Below are 17,816 nucleotides of genomic sequence, written 5' to 3' on the forward strand. Positions count from 1 at the left end.
CCTTTAGATAGGAAGTGAATGAATTCAACTTGCTTGCTTGCTTGAGCTGGGGGATGAAAGACCTTATTTATCATTTTCAGTGAATGATTCTAGATCAGAATCATGAATCATCAGTTTGATCATTAGACAAAGAAAGCGGGGTAAGCAAGTGGGGTAAGGAACAGTGAATAAAGAATCAAATAATCGAATAATCAGAATGATATCAATAATACGAGACTTCATGTGAAAAATGATTCATCTTTATGTTATCCATCTTAGCTGGGATTCACATAGAATTTGTATGGGATTCTCAGCTGAGTTGGGTAGTCAAGAGATGATTACTTTAGTTAGTAAGGATTCCTGATTTCCAGCCAACAATATATATAGAAAAACTATCTTATCTTAATAAGATTCTTATATAATATATAGATATTCTTGGGAAGTATCGTGGCAGATCTAGAAATAAAATAAATAATTCCTGATAAAGTAGTATAGATAATAGAGATATATTAATAAAAAATAATTAAATAAATAAAGAGATATAAGCATGAATATAATACTTTAATATAAGAAAGAAGAACAGTAGAAGAAAAAGAAAGAATATAATAATAAGTTTTTATTTATATTTTACTGTATTATAAAAACTTTGTATTTTATATAAATATAATTAATAATTATAATGCTATTCATAAACCGCATGTAACTCTGATTCTATAATATATTAGTATAAATTATCCTGTCTTCTACTATAAATTCTCTACCACTCTGTATCAGATAATTATAAGACTATCTTTAATACTGATCCAGGCGGTTCAGCCTAGTAGAGAGAGGTACTATTTATAATAGAATAGTCTAGCTATTATAGTAATAGTCCTTGAGATAATATACTATAGTAATTATAAAAATTATAAGATTATTAATAGTAGTTTTACATTTTCTTAATATCTAAAAGATGCTGATTCCTCTGCAGGAGACTACTGATCCTCAAGAATCAGTCTATCTCATAAATATAGACTATCTTTGTTATTACTAGACAATTCCATTGCATTTAGTGGTTGATTCCTTATCTAGTTGACAGGCTTTCTACCCTGACAAGTAGATCCTATCACAAGTAGCTGCCATTTTTATCTTATTGAATTTACTATATTATTTCCTCGCGTTCTGGTAGATAGTATAGAAATCATTATTATTGTATATAGTATCCGTGTCCTCTAGTATTTTATTCTTTATATAAGTAACTTATACAGGTACATTACTCTGTATTTTCTGAAGAAATAAAAGTATAGTTATAAAGACAAATATTTTATATTATAAAATCTTAGTAAGGATGTAGTTTGCTCAGAAGTTATTAATATATTTAATTACTATAATATACTTAGATCTTCTTAATTTAATAAAATTATATATAATACTTTGGTGAAGCATAATACCATTTTCTAGAATAATTTTTTAGAATATTTTATATATATTATCTACCAGTTCTTTCATGTCAGCAGAGTCTGTAAATAAATCTAGTATTTTATTTAATATATTTTAAGTTAACTATAACTGTGTAATTATTGAATAGATATATTAAATCTTATATTTTTTATAATTTTTAGTAAGTCTAGCCAGATTCTTATTAATCAGGTCTAGTAAGCTGATATTCTTAAGTATTTAATATATTTAAAAATCTTATTTTATCTAATTTACATGTTCTTCTAATAAGATTAGTAGTTCTGGAATACTATCAGATATCTACTTGGAAAGTTTATCTGTTTATAAAATAATTTTAATAATTATTTTTCTTTCTAAAGAAAGATTTTTAAATAAGATTCCGTGTCCAATTTCGTGTACTATACTGGCTGTTTAGTATACTTAATATAAATAAGTAAATAAATAAATAAGATATACTTCTTAGCATAAATATATAATTTTATTAGATCTGTTAGGCTTGCCAAGACTAATATTCTATAGAATATCTTATCTAGTAGTAATAGCTGGTTGTAATAAGACCTGAATAGCTTTACAGTGTAGAGACTGGGCTTATAACTTCTTGAAAAGTACTCTATAGAAGTAGTAACAAAAGCAATAATAAAATAAATAAATAAAAGTAAAAGAGTAAGTTGAATTGAGCTATCTAGGAGAGCAAAATAAAGCAACGCGAAGAGGTGCTTTGTGGGTGGTCCGAGCGCAGCACGTGACTAGCCTACATGAATGCCTTGACAATAAATGTTCTAGAAATCTTTGAGAAAACCCATTCTAACTTTTGTGCCGGTTGATGAGCTCACGACTTGACGTTAGTACGCCTTGTACGCCCTTAGCAATTTCGAACCGTCCGTCGTACAGTGGAAAGACCACAACAGCAAAAAAGGCACAGAATTGCCAGATGATTGCGACCGTAGTCCATCCCGAGAAAAATGATTTGGTGAAGATATAGTCGCGATAGAGCGGCATTGGCCAGAGCACAAAGGTAATCAAAACCAAAACCACGAACATGGCCCACGCGATCCATGACCATCGGTGCAGCTTCCGCAGGGTGTCTTCTGTGAAAGGGTGGCGCACGTCGTCTAAACTGAGACGGCTCGGGGTTGACGTCGGGCTGGCATCCGTCGAGATATAGACCCCTTCAACCTTGGTGTCTTGAGTTGCAGTTGGCGAGGTTCTGGTCGGTGCTTCTTCGGCGAGTTCGATCCTGAGGAACTCTCTCCAGTCGAACGTGTACGGGCGGTATAGAGAAATTACCACGGAATAGAGAGCAGGCGAGAAGAAAGAGCCGATAGCGCCGTACAGTGCGGGCAGCTCTTCTCCAGTCGTGGTCATGTTCACGGCCCCATACATTGACTTGGCCGTGGCGAGCCAAATGGCGAGACCAGTAAAGAAGCCAAGCACTGGCGAAGCGATAGCGGCGAGGCGCGTTTGGCGGGACCAGAACAGAGTCAGCCCGAGAGGGATAATCCCTGGACAGGACAGTATAGGCCGAAAGTAGCCGATCCACGTCATATTAGCGCCCCCGTAGTTGAGAGCAATAGAAATGCCGGTAATAAAGATGGCATGGAATACGACTGTCATGTGACTAACTCCCAGGAGCCGGCGCTCACTAGCTTGGGGGTTGATGTACGTCTTGTACATGTCAAACGACAGAATACTGCTGACGGCGATCATTGAGGATGAGACGGTGCTGGTCAATGCCATGAATAATAGCACGAAAAAGGCGATCATTCCAGACTCTCCAAGAAGGGCTTTGACCAGGTACGGCATCACCATGCCTTCGTTGACCTCAGTTGTCGTGATATCAACGGGATAGGTGGGCCAGATGGGAGTGTGGTGGAGCGCTCGAGCAGTCAGGCCAATAACAGTGCCTAAACCCCAGGGGATACCAAAGACAGCTATGGCAGCCAAGTTGTATGCCGGTACGGTAGAATTCACTTCACTGGCGAAGGACTTTTGCCAAAACGCAGTGTCCTATATCAGAGTGAGTCTTAATGTTTGCCATATAACTGGAGGAAAGGAATGGATGGGCCTACCATAATTACCAGAGCTAGATTACCGAATTTCAAGATCAAGCCCCAGATAATGGCGCCTTTCGATTTCATTGTGAGCAGCGATCCCTCAAAGTTCCCGGAGATGTAATTTTCGCTCGCAGTTGCGACAACCTTGTCGTAAAGTCCAGCCAATCCGCCAACCTCGGGATGTGTGAGGACGGAGAGAGTAAAATAAATGATTAGAATTAAGGCGACTGCGGTATGCAGAAAGTCGGTCAGAAACGTCGCCTTCAGGCCCCCGACAGCCGTGTAAAGAACGACTTTGCCATACTTTGTCAGTATAATACTCTGTGTTATTCAAGGACCGAGCTTACCTCCTAGGGGAATCAGAATGGTCGCAGCAACGAAGTTCATGCCGGAAACACCGTTGATAAGCTGGGATCCGGTCAAGATCATCGAGGCACAGCCAAACACGTTGTTCGTCAAATTCAAGACCATGTAGATAACATGTCCGATCCAGCCGTACCGCATACGAGTAATCTCAAGCGATGTGTGGGCATACGGGACCCGGATTTTGGCCATGACACCCAAGGCAGCCATCAAGGCGATCTGGAAACAGAGACCCGATCCCCACCACTGTATGAGTGATACGTATCAGCATCTGACATAACTAAAATTAAAGGCTTTAAACATACTAGCGGAACTGCCAATCCATAGCGATAGCACATCGCCGCAGATAGCACCGTCTCGTTGATCCACATCCACGAGGAGAACACAGCAGATGCAGTCAAACCCGTACCGACTGATCGATTTGCGACCATGAACATCTCCGACGTGCCAGAATCCTCAGACAGATACACCTTCTGCACCTTGATTGCGATAAGGATCACCCCGCAGAAGAGCACACCAAGGCCAATGAGGAGGCCATAGGCCGTCCCTTGCGTAACGAGTTCGACAGCTGCCATGGTGACCAATGCGCTACGTGGCAAAAGTGACCATCAGCCTCGGATTGCCGAGGAATTTACATCGATGCCAGGCATCATGTCTTAAGTATCTGCCTGATGAGCACAATGCCTAGCGGCTCGCCGATAAACGTCAGTGTCACGCTGTTCTTGGCTATGATGGCGTTATACATAACCCGGCCGAGAACAGGGTGGGGAAGCTGCAAGGATGCAGCTGTGAGACGCTTAATACGGCACTGGTTTCACGGTGGATGAACTGAGTTGCTAGACAGAGATCGGGTGGCCCCTTGCTGGTGGGAGGGGATATGGCGTGCGCCCTGCCGCCGATGGCAACACCAGCGAGAGAGAATCTGATAGGCTTTGTCGGCCAGTAGCGTATCTAAATGACCTAGACCTTACTTTGAATTGGCTGGCCAGGAGCGAAGATCCAAGCACCCAATGGTGCAGAAGGATCACGCATGCTGGTTCTTCACCTCGACTGTTCTTATGCTTCCGTTGGAGCCTGAGGCAGAAACAAAAAGAAAAGGCATCAGGGCAATGAACAGAACTCCACAGAGGCCGACGCATGCAAAATGACACGTACAGAGTATGTTTGTAGCTTACTTTTCAGTCTGTATATTGCGGCTGTCAGCTAAAAGTGGGTCGCAGATGTCCAGTTTCAGCTGGGGCTATAGTTGACCGTTACAAATCTCAATGAGGTTGTTGTGAAGTGATATAATGGAGAAGATCCCAGTCGCAGCCTGACTGATAAGGCAGTAAGAAGGGTCGGACCGGGTTACTCCGACCACTGTTCGATAAGCAGTCACGTGTCAGTAATCTTATCGCCACTATCTTATCGCTAACTTGACTCCTTTGGAGCTCATCATCGAATAGTCAATACTTTGCCTGTCTGGTATGGATTGGGCCAATATTCATACAATTATTCTTCCAGAATATTAGTACTCACTCCTCTTTCCAGAAGCTATAGTACATACCAATTGACCGAAGCTGAAGCTCCATCATCATGATGCTACTAAATGAATCACCATCGTCGTAATGTGTTAAAAATATATATCTTCAGTAGTACTAGCTCAATAATGCTCCTACTCGACCAGGCTTCATCACACAGATGATGTACTAGTACTATGTAAGTCACGACGAGACGAGACGAGACTCTTTTAGAATACCCAAGGAGCCATCCCTCTCAATTTGGGACGAGTTGACCACCATGTTTATCTCTCTAAGATAGACGCGCTGTTACTGGTTAACAATGACACCAAAATCTGACGGCCAGCCAAGTAAGAGGGGGAGGGGGAGGGGAAATTAACCGCCGATCATCGGTGTTTTATTCCAGACATCTATCTCCCTCTACAAGAACCACCCCTCTAGCACTGACTATATATAGCTATATCATATTTCGAACAAACTGAACCACTCTATCATATGTCAAATTAAACAGACGCCGCAACCGCCTTATCAACCACCGCCGCAATCTTCCCCACCAACATCTCCGGCTCACTCAGCATCGGCGAATGACCCGCGCTACAGCGACCAATCTCCGCCCGGGCCAACTTAGCAAACCCGCCCTGAAATGTAGCCGGTGCAGCCTGATCACCCTCACAGATGAGATAGGTAGATGGCAGATACTCATACGCCGCCCGAGTGGTGGGCGTGGTTTGTACCAAGTAAGACTGCGGAATGAGACGCGATTCCCACAGGGCTGCTTCGGCGTCCGGGAGATCACTGTACAGAGTTTTGGCTCCGTTCATGATCCGGAAGCGGCCGTCCGACTAAAAGCAAGAAATTAAGCTGGTCCTTAAGATATTAAACGGATTAGATGATTAAAAAACATACGGTTACATAATTGTTGGGCGACTCGCCAAATGTTGATATGACGGATGTGCCCTCTGGTAGAACAAAGGCAGCATAGTAGAAAAGATGTAAAACACCGCCCTTCTTGCCCTCTGCTTGACGGGAAGTATAGGCGAGGGACTGGGGAATAGCCGTACTGCCCACGATGCCACCGTATGAATGCATTACAACGACGACGGACATTTCCTCTTTTTCGATTAGCTGCTGTAGGGTTTCGGTGATGGTGCGCACATCGTCTTCCATTGTGCGGGTAGGGAAGTCGTCGGCCTCTACGTCGGTGCAGCTGGGGAGGGATGGGTGGGTGACGGGGTATCCTAGGTCGCGAAGTCCCGCTGCTAACTTGGCGTAAACAAGGGGGGTCTGGAAGGAGCCTTGGATGAGTACGATTGAGGGTTTCTCGGTAGCCATTGTGTTTGGGGAATTTAATGCTTGTGTAATTTGGGTTGAAAGTGGTTGTTGGTTTGGTAGAAGTGAGAATAACAAGTTCGAAATGGGGGAAGATATAAGCGCGCCCGGGCACTAAAATCGACGGGCGGATATCATATCAGCCCTTGATTGAGTGGCATCCTGGGCTGATCATCCCTGCTGATTCCGTTATGGTTCGCCGATCGGCAGAGTCCATCGGAAAAAGGCCCCTGCCAAGCGTTTTGATATACAAGATGCTCTCTGATTTAATGGGCAGTTCAAATTCAAACTTCCCCGAAATACAGCAGGAACCTCCCATTTCACTCCTGACTTCTTCAAAAACTAGCACCAACATTCGAATCCACCCGCGTTATACATACCAACCAACATCCGCAACGCCATTTTGAAGATCAAGACTACCCCACTTCTCAAGAAAGCCGTCCAGTTCCGCCTCATTAAGTGTATGATCCCATCTCGTCTCCGACAACGAAGTAGTGTTCAGATAAAGGCTGCAAAACTGTTCTGGAAGGCTCGCATCCCACATCTTCCGAAAGTTCACAGAGACGGCACGATTATCCGGCAGAAGAGCTATCCCTTTTTCTGCGCAAACACCCGCAACATCCGCAAAATCTCTTTCAAAAGAGTCCTTCTCTGGGAAAAGGAAACGCAGTGACACCAAGTTCAGTGAAGGCGTTGCAATGGTCACTGTTGTCAAGGTCCTCTACCAGAGTGAAGAGCGCCATACTCACCCAGTGAATGGTCGTCGGTGAAATGTCATCTGGTCCCCACCGGGCGCGAGGAATGTATAGAAAGTCGATAATTGCTAAGGCGGAATCCACGCAGCCTTCCTTGCGGCCTCGCGGGTTATCTTGAAATTGTTTTCACCATTCGTGTCTTCCCTCTTGAGGAGGCTCCAAAGCATGATCACCACCGCGTGATAGAGCATACTGGATGCAAGTACTTTGGTTAGTAGCACGATAATAAAAGTCCATGCTGTTGTCGGTTTCGGGGGTGGGTTATGGTCCTTACTGCGAACTCAACGATTGAGAAACAGTGGGGTTGTCGGGGGTTAGGCATGTAGGAAGGTTGCTCTTCCAGACGTCTAGCCGTTCCAGGATACCTTTAAGGGCCTTTTCCAGTTCATCGCGTGGTGAATTGAGGCCGCTTGTGAACACGAGTCGATTCGCATCCACGTTAATCTCACTTAGCGTAGTGAACCTGTTCAGCACGCAAGGAATGTGCGACTGAACTGGATCCATTTGCCGAGGGTACGCGGTCCAGATATCTTCCTCGAGATGATCAATGGCCATATGTTTCATGAGCGAGATTGATGCAGTACTAGAATATAGCTTAGGATTAAAAGATGCTAGCAGTCAGATGTGAGCAGACTTACGTTGTAAGATTGTAGATGCCCCAGATGGTGTTATCAATTGCGCGACTTTCCCTGGTAGGGGTCGAGGACGGCGAGTCAAGATGCATCTTGGCGTATTCCTCAGCCATGCTGCGAACTTGACCGAGATACCACCAGCCCATGCGATTCTTACCCATGGCCGCCACACTGGACAGTGAGGTTTAATGAGGGGACATGTGATTTAGTTGGGAAATAGCTCACCACACGAACAGCACCCCGCATCCTTGAATGGATGGCATATCGAGCCGACCCTCTATCTTCTTGTAGAGCTTCTGCGCTTCTTCGTAAAAATGGACGCCTTTCGAATTTGGATTATTCGGGTCGGCATAAGCCTCTGGACAGTCGGAGTGAAACTAGGTTTGTCAATTAGCGGACGACAAACAAACGCTCTGTGATAACTCATGAGCTTACGCATGCCTCGGCCAAGATGCAGTTCACAAGGAATGGGGAACAGGATTGCGAATTTGCTTTTCCTGCTACAGCGTCACGAAGAAATAGCTCCCGATCAATCCAGTTATAGAACGGATGGCTCCAGGTCAGCCATAGGGAGATTAGATGAGATACAAAATCGTCACTTTCAGTGACCGAGGTCCACGGGGCGGCTGAAATACGATAGACGGGTATATCTTCAGGATGCTGGATATCTGGGCCTCGATGCGATGACATTTGTTTGTTCAAGGTCGGCGTAGTCTCTCGTTCAAGCTCCGAATTGTCGTTATCTATGTAAAATTTAACTTCGCTGAGTGGAGCCTTACTTCGCATGAGATTGAGAACTTGAATAGCCTTGGAGTCAGAGCTATTTTGAAGTGCCTTGACTAGCTGCAGCAGGTCATCGCGCTCCTCCTCTAGCTTTACAATCTTCCGTTTGTGAGCCAGCCTTGCGAAGCCGAGGGACCGAGGCGTTGGGGGTAGAGGAAGGGTTGGAGGTAGCTGGACGTTGTGGAGCTGGAGCAATGGGCTGCATTATGGCGATATTGGGAAGTATTGGAGGTTAACGGTGGGGTCGACAAGGAAGTTTCAGTGGTCTTTGACAATACTATGGAGATATAGTTGGAGTGGGGGTGGTGCTGGTGATACAGGGACAACGCTGTGAACCAAGGGGGGAGGTGGAACGGCGCCGGATGATTCATCCGCCCGTAAAAACTGGTTTTTCCATTTTGACAGATATGGATCACTCCACTGTGTATGGGTCCATTGCAAGCTGCTGATTGGGTTGATGATCATGTAGGGCTTGCACTAGTAGCCTATTGCCGGTAACGCTGGCGATGCCCCATACTGCCCGTCCTGACCGCCTTGAAGCAGCACTTATGGCCGGGAGGTTCCGTGGCAAAGCGCAAGGACATCCTGTAAAAGCAGTCCGTTGATCATATTCCCATAGGTAGACGTGGCTCTCATACGTTGGACCCATGATAGACAATATTTAGTGAATACAAAACCCATAACCCTAGACACGCACTTGTCAATTTGTCATGGAAACATCCAATAGTCAGGCTTATCGTTGTCGCATTGGTTCGAGGACAGACCATGTGCCCATAAGGACATGGGTGCTGCCTCCCTGATGGCTTATCAGAGCTAATTGTGAATTGCGTGTCATTGCGTATGCACTTCTATGTCTCCTCATGAACCAGGTAGGTGGCTGTAATCACTGATAATCTGCTCATACACAGGCAATTCTCGCACTTATACATGAAAGGCTCGGTATATTCCAAATACTTCATTTATTAATCCTCACATGAGTCACTCTATCTGATAAATAATAAATATAAGCATTAACATTCGTACAGGAAGTCTATGAGGACTGACCCGTTATAAAAGTTTCGATGGATTGTCACCTACTAGATTTTTCCATGTCACTGACTGCACATCCAAAAGGACAAGGCTCTTTATAACGACCAACCTGAATCAGCAGTACCTTTCGTGTGATAAACAATCCCACCGAGACTACAATCCTACCGAGACTATCATCACCACTAGTCACATCTCCACGATTTAAAACAACAGAATGTCCGAATTGTATCGCCTAGATCAGCCAAATTGTGAAGTTGTGCGCTGGGCCGAGCGCTTAAAACAGATCCTCACCCAAAAACACAACCCCATCACCCAGTCCGAGACCCAAAGCGGCTTCCACCCACTCAAGTACAATATCATTCTTGAAAGGAGGATTTTCGAAGATAAGAGCCCTTATGAGGTCTGTAAATTTGTGCACCACGATTACAACGAAATCATTATTCTCGTCGGTTGCAGTAAAAAGCCTAACACCAAGCTCCCCACATCTGTGTGGCTGGACGCAAGAGCGCACGAATTGTGTGCTGAGACTGACTCGAGATTGCCTTCTGATAAAGGTCTCTATGTTGCAAAGGTGTGGCTGGGTCACGTACACTTTTTCAGGGCTGTGCGTTCATATGGTGGTTGTTATGCTATGCATCCCATTGTCAAGGGAGACAGATGGCTACTGGATGGGGATACCGATTTGGTCTATGATACCTTGAATGAGATCAGAGCGCAGTTTGGCTTCCCTCCACTTCATGAGCCTTTTGTGCAGCTGAGCTCGTTGGAGAACTATCAAGTTCTTGCGGAGACCTCCAGGATCATGTCTGAGTCTGACCCGAAGGTTGATTATCGTGATTGGTTCACTGATACTGATCATGAGGGAAATACTGTGGTTGATAATCAGGTGAAAAAGGAGCACTGAAGCGAGTCGCCAGGGACAATTCTAGAGTGTTGATATGATTTTGTTTTGTGATCAATGTGATTTGTCTCTTGGTCGGCGATTGTGGCTTGTACTTCGGGTTATTCCTTTGCCCTAGAACCACTATTAATTTTAGTGCAGACTACCTCAACAATACAGTGTCTTTGCTTTGCCTACTTTGCAGATCATGTCTTTATTCGACTGTATATTCCAAGACAAGGCGCTGCCGCACAAGCATTATGGTATTCACGCCAGTATCATACCGGATACCGGATGGTGTAGCGTAAGGTGAAGGCACGACTTTGAATGGTAAGGCGTGAATTCGAAATACATAAAGCGCTTTATATTGTGAATCTGAATAATATGATCTGACGGGAATGTCGGCAGTGAAGAATGTTCACATTTAATAAGAGTCACTTCCTGCCCAAATTATCAGCAGCACCTATAAAGCCTTCGCCTGCGCCACCTTCCTCTTCCTTCCCTTTCCATGAAAAATAGCTACTTTATCAGGATCAAGAAGAATACATGATATTCATAGTTTTTCCAATAACTAAGCATGAAATTATGGTCAATTTTCAGACATACACATAACATAACCAGGCTTAAGAGGCTTTATTAGAAAGCTCGCTTTGATATACCACCTTGCCTAACTGTACCCTTACTTTCTGACATAATCACATATCCACAGTCCGTCAAACTCAAAAGGCGAATGCTACGAATTTGTATTTCGTGACTAGCATTCACAGAGAATGAATGTCATATGAAGTTCCTCGTATTACTTAACCCCATCGATACTAAAAAGAAATAGACGGTGCATACTAACTGCACTACTTCTTCCACCATGTCCCAGTGACCGGTCTATCTGCAGTTCGAGAAGGACATGGATTTTGGGAACAAGAAATGCGTTATATACGGCATGTCCTGAACACCCGCTATGCAGTTGAGTACACAACTACAATCCAGCCAACGCCGGAAAAAAGCCCATACCATCGAAGTACTCAAAGTGAATATTGTTCGCACATGGACACCGCTAAGAGAGGGCATATACCGGAGCCCGGAGTGATGCTGTCCTCTTCAACACACTGGACAACAAATAGGAGCAGAGCACAGAGTACCAGAATAGTGCATCCCTTGATCACTTAATGCGATCGATTAATCTACCATCTCTAAGAGAACGATATGGAAATTTATCTGAATATCCCCGATGAACGCAGATATTTAGTACCGGGTAGAACCGGTTACTCACCCTTGAATACGTGAACAACGCTCATGGATCCTCTTTTTGTGCCACGCCTGAAGGCTGGGTGAGTCAGATATCCTCCATGTGCTGCTATACATCAATCTGAATGACACATAATAAGCGCAATCCCCACCGGCCTGGAGGAACCGCAAGGGGATAGATGTTATATTCATATTCCGGGGCACGATGAGAGAAAGGCAATCGACGAAGGTATCAAGGTGTACTTTGATTTGGTAAAAACTGAATCTCAAGCTTGAAAGTCTCAAAAGAATCTCCTCATCTTTTCCAGTGACAAGTCTGATTCCAGAACTTGCCGGTAAGTTTTCTTGGCAATTTGGAGGTTGTTAATAATGGAAAATGGACTATTTCGTCGAACAATTGGTTTCCTGTGACCCTTAATTTCTGTACGCTGCTTTGGCTGCGCATTTGCCTTATCTACGATCTATTGCTTGAATATACGAAGTGTCATTGTTAGCATACTCTCGCAAAAACTGAGACGGATACCAGGTTAGTTCAAAACCGTTCTTTGCGCTCATTTGTGAGTTACGGTCATTCTGATTATCTGCAGTTTGAGATAAACATCAAACTACGTCGGGGTGTTGAAGAAACTGTATAGACTGTCTGGATGAACAGGCCATTCGCTATGATACAGAAGTCGATGGGAAATGGGATAAAGCAAATCTGGTAGTCTATGAAGTTAAGATACCAGGAGACAGGTGTCTATTATACACATCTTGCGAATTGACAAGCAGCACATTTGTGAACACTTCGACTTTGACTAGTATTGTCTCACATATAGTAACCTCATTATAGAGTGATATAATGGCTACGTGCCTATGTTGTCTTTCAGGCCAATTACCCCAGTCCGGTTTCATTGCACACCCTCGATAATGATAAGTCCCGAATAATGTCGTAGATTGCCATTGGAAAGATACTTAGATAAGAGGTGTAGTAATGGAAGCTAGAAGACGAATTATGTTCTACTAGCAACTGATGGTGGAGACAGTCAGATGTGGAAGGCTATGTTGCATCCAAACCACCACGCTAATTGCTTCCCGGCTAATCGAACGAAGAATTGTTATAATCACGTTCTCCGCTAGAATCATCGGTTGCTCGCTCTTCTGTCGTGAACAGGAGATCAATACCTCCTACCACTTTACAGAACGCCATACCCTGCCTGATTATCTGGCAGATGAGACTCACAGTCTTCTGCTGATCGAAGTTCCAGGATAAACCCAATTTAGCAGAATACTGCAATTTGGATATGATTAAGCTTGGGAAAGAGCAAGAAAAGTAGCAACCACGAGAGGTATATTAGATTTCTTACCTTCCCGTCAGCAATAATGTGGAGAAAGTTCCAATGATAGGTGTCTGTATGAATTCCGTAGATTGACCTATACTCACCGGCCTCCTTGTGCACGCGTTGAATAGCGACTGTGTCGGATGAAGTTAATCAATCACCTTCGCAATTAGGTATAGCATTGGCAGAACAAAAATACCTGGGTGAGCTTGATACGTATTGATAGAACACTGTCGACTAACGATTTCTAGCAATGATACATCATGCTCGCTGAATGGCCGGCCGTGAGGATACCTCTGTCTACGGGCTCGCAACGGATGGTTCTTGCTGAGAATTTATTCGGTTGGATAACGATGACAAGGTAACCCTCGTAGGAGCAGATAGTGCACTATCGTTCTATTCTCGACAGACAAAATGTTTAGTACACGAGGCACAGTTATGAATGGGGACAGGGAGAGGCAAAAGGGGTTACATCAACCTTGAAAAGGATGATTACCCACGCTAGCGGGTTAGTCAATGGTTTGACGCGTTGCAGTAACTTGGAGGAGTTGAGCGGGCTTGAGTCTGCGCGACCTTAGTAGAAGGTGAGTCCGGAAGGGAGGAGATGTGAGATGGAAATTTTAGAGCAAGAATGCTATTTCAAACGCTAGACATACCGATCAGCCAACCAACGACATTCTCGGCGGATGACCGCATCACTATGCTCCCAACACGAGTATGCATTTCCTAGAGCAATATGGGCTGGAATGAGATAAGCCGCAGTGGCATCACGGCGCAGTTTGAAATGGTGATACAAGGGGTGTGATTGAAGGTCTGACAGTTATTCTCCGCGCGGGTGAAACCATTATGGACCGATACGAAGTGATATGATGTGATACGGACGATGTAGCGAAGAGAGACCTCTTTCTATTGTTCGCCCAGTTCTAGATATAACATCGTATGATTATGCCAGGTCAAGGGGGTTGCTTCTTCTCTGAGCGGGTTTGTGATCGTGGCTTCCACATCAACGCATTGCAACCCGAATTCGGTGCATATATGAACCCACGTCGTATATGATATTGAGCAAGGAATTGTAAAGCTGACCAATAATATAAAAAAACACCATATTCCAGGAGTATACTAGTAGCATCGTATTTGGGGCCTTCGTTTCCTTCCAGGGATATATATCACTCGGCTTTGCGTATCACCTCATCTCATCCCATTATCTCACCACATCCGACTTCTCTTCGCCGAACATCCCTTCCCGTCGCGGGGATATCTTATATCCCGCTTCATATTGCACAAGGAGAGGTGTCCTTCTCCGAAAGACAAGAATATAAATATCCTCCGTGCTTAGTGACCAAACGACGTCAAGATGCATCTCAGCATACCCAGCACCAAGCTCCTCATCACCCTCAGCATCGTCACAACCACCATGTCCACTACCACTAGCACGAGTCCAATGCTAACCCGCGACGTCTGCATCATCGGCGGCGGCGCAGCAGGAACCTACGCTGCCATCCGTCTTCAACAACTCGGCAAGTCCGTTGTCGTAATCGACCACAAACTGCGTCTGGGCGGACAGACAACCACGTACACCAATCCAGCCATCACCCCGCTTCCCATCGAATACGGGGTGACCTACTACCAGAACATGTCTATAGTGCGGGACTTTTTCGGTCACTTCAACATCCCGCTGACCTACTCGGCATTCGATTACAAGATCGACATGTTTGACTTCGTCACGGGGACGGCCATACCTGCTACTGCGGAGGCGGAATCCAACGCTGCTATGGATCGCTATATCGCGCAGATGAGAGAGTACCCGTATCTGAGGGTCGGGCTTGAATTACCTGATCCTGTGCCGGAGGATCTGGTGATGCCGTTCGGAGAGTTCGTGGACAAGTATGATCTGGAAGCTGGGGTTGGGGACTTGGGAGGTTCGATTGATCCGTTGGGAAATTGGCCTGATTTGCCGACGCTTTACGTAATGAAGTACGCGAATTTGGATGTTTTGGAAGGCGATAGGACTGGGTTTGTGAGACCAAAGAGTCGGAACAATAGTGAGTTGTATGGGGATGCGGAGAAGGAGTTAGGGGAGGAGGGATTATTGTTGGGGAGTAAGGTTGTCAGCATGGATCGGGATGGGAGTGCGGACTGGGTCTATGTGACGGTGAGAAAAGGAGAGGAGGAGACAACGGTCCAAGCTAAAAGCTTGGTGGTGGCTGTGCAGCCGAGCTTGGACAGTCTGAAAGGGTTTGACCTCGGGGTTAAGGAGAAGACTCTGTTTGGACAGTTCAACAACTTGTTCTTCTATACGGCATTGGTGCGAGTCAAGGGGCTGCCAGATCGGACTTGTTACATGAATCGTGGGGCAAACGATCCGTTCTTGATCCCGCAATTGCCTGGGATGCTTGTGCTCAAGCCTACGGAGGCATCGGAGCTAAAGGTGGCGAATTATCTCAGCACGAAGGCGTTGTCGGAGGAGGAGGTGAAACAGGGTATGCTTCACGATATGGAAAGCATCCACCGGAGAGCAAAAGTCGACTTCCCGGACCCAGAATTCCTGGCCATTGGGGATCATAGCCCGTACCAGCTGACGGTTCCGGCTGAGGCCATCGAGAACGGATTCTACCGTGATCTCAATTCCCTGCAAGGGGAGCGTCGGACGTTTTACACCGCGGCCACATGGGAATCTCATAGCACACCGCAGATCTGGGAGTTTACCGAGCAGATGTTGCAAAGCCGTCTACTAAAGTCGCTGTGATAACTTAATAGCCGATGTCGAGATAGAAGTTCTGTGAATATGAGCAGATGCTAGCGTATCATTTTCATGTAGGTCATTGAACTTAGCTTGTAACAAGTCCGCAGATCCTTGCGAGAGGCACCGGCAGCAGAGTAGAACTAGAATACCGTCAGACAAAGCAGAGAGTGCATGTAATTTCCGAAACTCCGCGGTTGTGCGTCCATCCGATGGGCCACGGAAATGATTCGACAGGCAGCCGAGACCGAGGCCGTCAGCTGTGGAGAGCCGAGTTTCAAGGTCAGCTGTGAAACCTTGTACAGGCGTTGTCATTCCCTCACACAGACGTTGGGTGACCGATAACCCAGATCAGACATGACCAATTGGATATTCTCCGATCAGGAAGTACGAGAGATCAGGCCTGCGCGCAGACTATTGTCCCGAGACAGGTGTAACCATATTTCAACTTCATGTAGGACAAGGCCAACGAATATTGATCAGATAGTTGCAACATATTCCATCATTAACAAGAAATTGCCAAAATAATCACAAAAACAACGGACTTCGCCGGGCCATCCTGGTTTAACCCGAGCTGAGCTCAGTATATGGAGCCAATTGCTACTCAACACACCGGAATTTCGCTTCCTGCTTCCACTCGCTGGCAATGTCTAGCTGACCAGTCTGGTCGTTAACAGCCAAGAAACGATTACTATAATCTCCACCAGGTACGATGGGGATAAGCCCGTACTGTGATAATCGGGAGGCCACGCGTCAGTAACGTGGGATCCAATGGCGACTAATGTTGCGGCATGCCAGCTTACCTCCAGTGCGTCATCGCTGTAACCACGTGTCTCAACCCAGATGTTATACACACAGTTATCATACAGGAAGACTACCTGGAAGCGCTGGATAAGATAATGTGTACTGGATGTAACAAGAAGGGGATTACATACCTTGTCTGGGTTTCCGAACTTCCCAATCAACTTCGAGTGCGAGAGCGAGTCATTAGCACCAATTCGCAACGGATAGGAATAAGGAGCAACCAACGCCATCGTCACGACAGAGCCAGAACTCGCCATTAGCCCGGAGCTTATCCCCTGGGCTAGGCTGGTGGTCGTTTGAATGGAGAGACAGGCGATTCTCGTCATCGATGGCCAGAACACGGCCGGTGAAGGAGACGAAGAGACCAGAATGACTCTGCATTTTGCAATGGATTGACAGTGGGCCGAAATCATGAAAGCTACTGCAAGCAATGTGATGGTGATTTTAATGTAAAACTGAAAGGCTGGGAACCGTAGCTTAAAGCGGGAATCTTTTTATGACGTGTTCCATCGCACCGCATGATGCAAAAATGTAGGATCGTACCAAGTTGAGCGTTCCATGGCATCGGCTCACTGTGGCTGGCCATGGCTCTCGTGGCCTTTGCTGCATAGGGGGGGGAGGAGGGGGTTGCTCCGCTCTTTCCAAGTAATATGATGAAACATAGTCGGCCAGTAAGCCTGGAGACCTGGTCTTGGAACGAACAAGAAATACGGCGATGATGATGTAGTCATTCTTAGGAGAGAGGAGCGTGCTGCGAACACGAACATTGAATCTCACATCATCTCCAACGGGAATGCCGTTTGAAGTCTCCTGATGTCTCAATGCTAAGCGACCACAGCAAATGCTGTAAACAGCAGGACTTTATATGACACCACACGCCTTGCATGGCTTATTCGAATCTCCTCGGAATTGCATTCCATAAGCCATGATTCCGCGTCTTTATTTTTTTCTGTGCATTCTGCAGGAAACAC

The 17,816-nt window shown here is 45.4% G+C and overlaps 8 protein-coding genes across 8 annotated transcripts; 2 read left to right on the forward strand and 6 right to left on the reverse strand.

Annotated features, from left to right (window-relative positions):
- Positions 1-8: 8 nt before the first annotated feature.
- On the reverse strand, positions 9-313 carry BO87DRAFT_212307 (uncharacterized protein). The gene has a single exon (XM_025618627.1). The coding sequence runs from the start codon at positions 220-222 to the stop codon at positions 64-66; it is 159 nt and encodes a 52-aa protein (XP_025474110.1). The 5' UTR covers positions 223-313; the 3' UTR covers positions 9-63.
- A 1,901-nt stretch (positions 314-2,214) lies between these two features.
- On the reverse strand, positions 2,215-4,408 carry BO87DRAFT_346275 (sodium:solute symporter family protein; the record flags this gene model as incomplete). The annotated part of the gene is made up of 4 exons (XM_025620896.1): positions 2,215-3,423; positions 3,486-3,763; positions 3,818-4,079; positions 4,139-4,408. The coding sequence occupies 4 exons, from the start codon at positions 4,406-4,408 to the stop codon at positions 2,221-2,223; spliced, it is 2,013 nt and encodes a 670-aa protein (XP_025474111.1). The 3' UTR covers positions 2,215-2,220.
- Positions 4,409-4,494: 86 nt separating this feature from the next.
- BO87DRAFT_212309 (uncharacterized protein) lies at positions 4,495-5,029 on the reverse strand. The gene has a single exon (XM_025618628.1). The coding sequence runs from the start codon at positions 4,970-4,972 to the stop codon at positions 4,670-4,672; it is 303 nt and encodes a 100-aa protein (XP_025474112.1). The 5' UTR covers positions 4,973-5,029; the 3' UTR covers positions 4,495-4,669.
- An 806-nt stretch (positions 5,030-5,835) lies between these two features.
- On the reverse strand, positions 5,836-6,664 carry BO87DRAFT_391684 (alpha/beta hydrolase; the record flags this gene model as incomplete). The annotated part of the gene is made up of 2 exons (XM_025624973.1): positions 5,836-6,174; positions 6,239-6,664. 2 exons carry the CDS (start codon positions 6,662-6,664, stop codon positions 5,836-5,838), a joined length of 765 nt encoding a protein of 254 aa, XP_025474113.1.
- An 809-nt stretch (positions 6,665-7,473) lies between these two features.
- On the reverse strand, positions 7,474-9,172 carry BO87DRAFT_346280 (fungal specific transcription factor domain-containing protein). The gene is made up of 4 exons (XM_025620897.1): positions 8,484-9,172; positions 8,274-8,425; positions 8,055-8,219; positions 7,474-7,999 (listed from the first exon to the last, which is right to left on the reverse strand). The coding sequence occupies exons 1-4, from the start codon at positions 8,832-8,834 to the stop codon at positions 7,687-7,689; spliced, it is 981 nt and encodes a 326-aa protein (XP_025474114.1). The 5' UTR covers positions 8,835-9,172; the 3' UTR covers positions 7,474-7,686.
- Positions 9,173-9,870: 698 nt separating this feature from the next.
- Positions 9,871-10,776, forward strand: BO87DRAFT_381170 (uncharacterized protein). Its single transcript, XM_025624465.1, has one exon. The coding sequence runs from the start codon at positions 10,075-10,077 to the stop codon at positions 10,762-10,764; it is 690 nt and encodes a 229-aa protein (XP_025474115.1). The 5' UTR covers positions 9,871-10,074; the 3' UTR covers positions 10,765-10,776.
- Positions 10,777-14,433: 3,657 nt separating this feature from the next.
- On the forward strand, positions 14,434-16,047 carry BO87DRAFT_370561 (FAD dependent oxidoreductase; the record flags this gene model as incomplete). Its single annotated transcript, XM_025622034.1, has 1 exon — positions 14,434-16,047. The coding sequence occupies exon 1, from the start codon at positions 14,656-14,658 to the stop codon at positions 16,045-16,047; it is 1,392 nt and encodes a 463-aa protein (XP_025474116.1). The 5' UTR covers positions 14,434-14,655.
- Positions 16,048-16,641: 594 nt separating this feature from the next.
- Positions 16,642-17,226, reverse strand: BO87DRAFT_321655 (uncharacterized protein; the record flags this gene model as incomplete). Its single annotated transcript, XM_025619943.1, has 4 exons — positions 16,642-16,770; positions 16,845-16,928; positions 16,977-17,006; positions 17,071-17,226. 4 exons carry the CDS (start codon positions 17,224-17,226, stop codon positions 16,642-16,644), a joined length of 399 nt encoding a protein of 132 aa, XP_025474117.1.
- Positions 17,227-17,816: the final 590 nt, after the last annotated feature.

The sequence above is a fragment of the Aspergillus neoniger genome (assembly GCF_003184625.1).
Source record: "Aspergillus neoniger CBS 115656 unplaced genomic scaffold BO87scaffold_62, whole genome shotgun sequence".
NCBI classification, from domain to species: Eukaryota; Fungi; Ascomycota; class Eurotiomycetes; order Eurotiales; family Aspergillaceae; genus Aspergillus; species Aspergillus neoniger.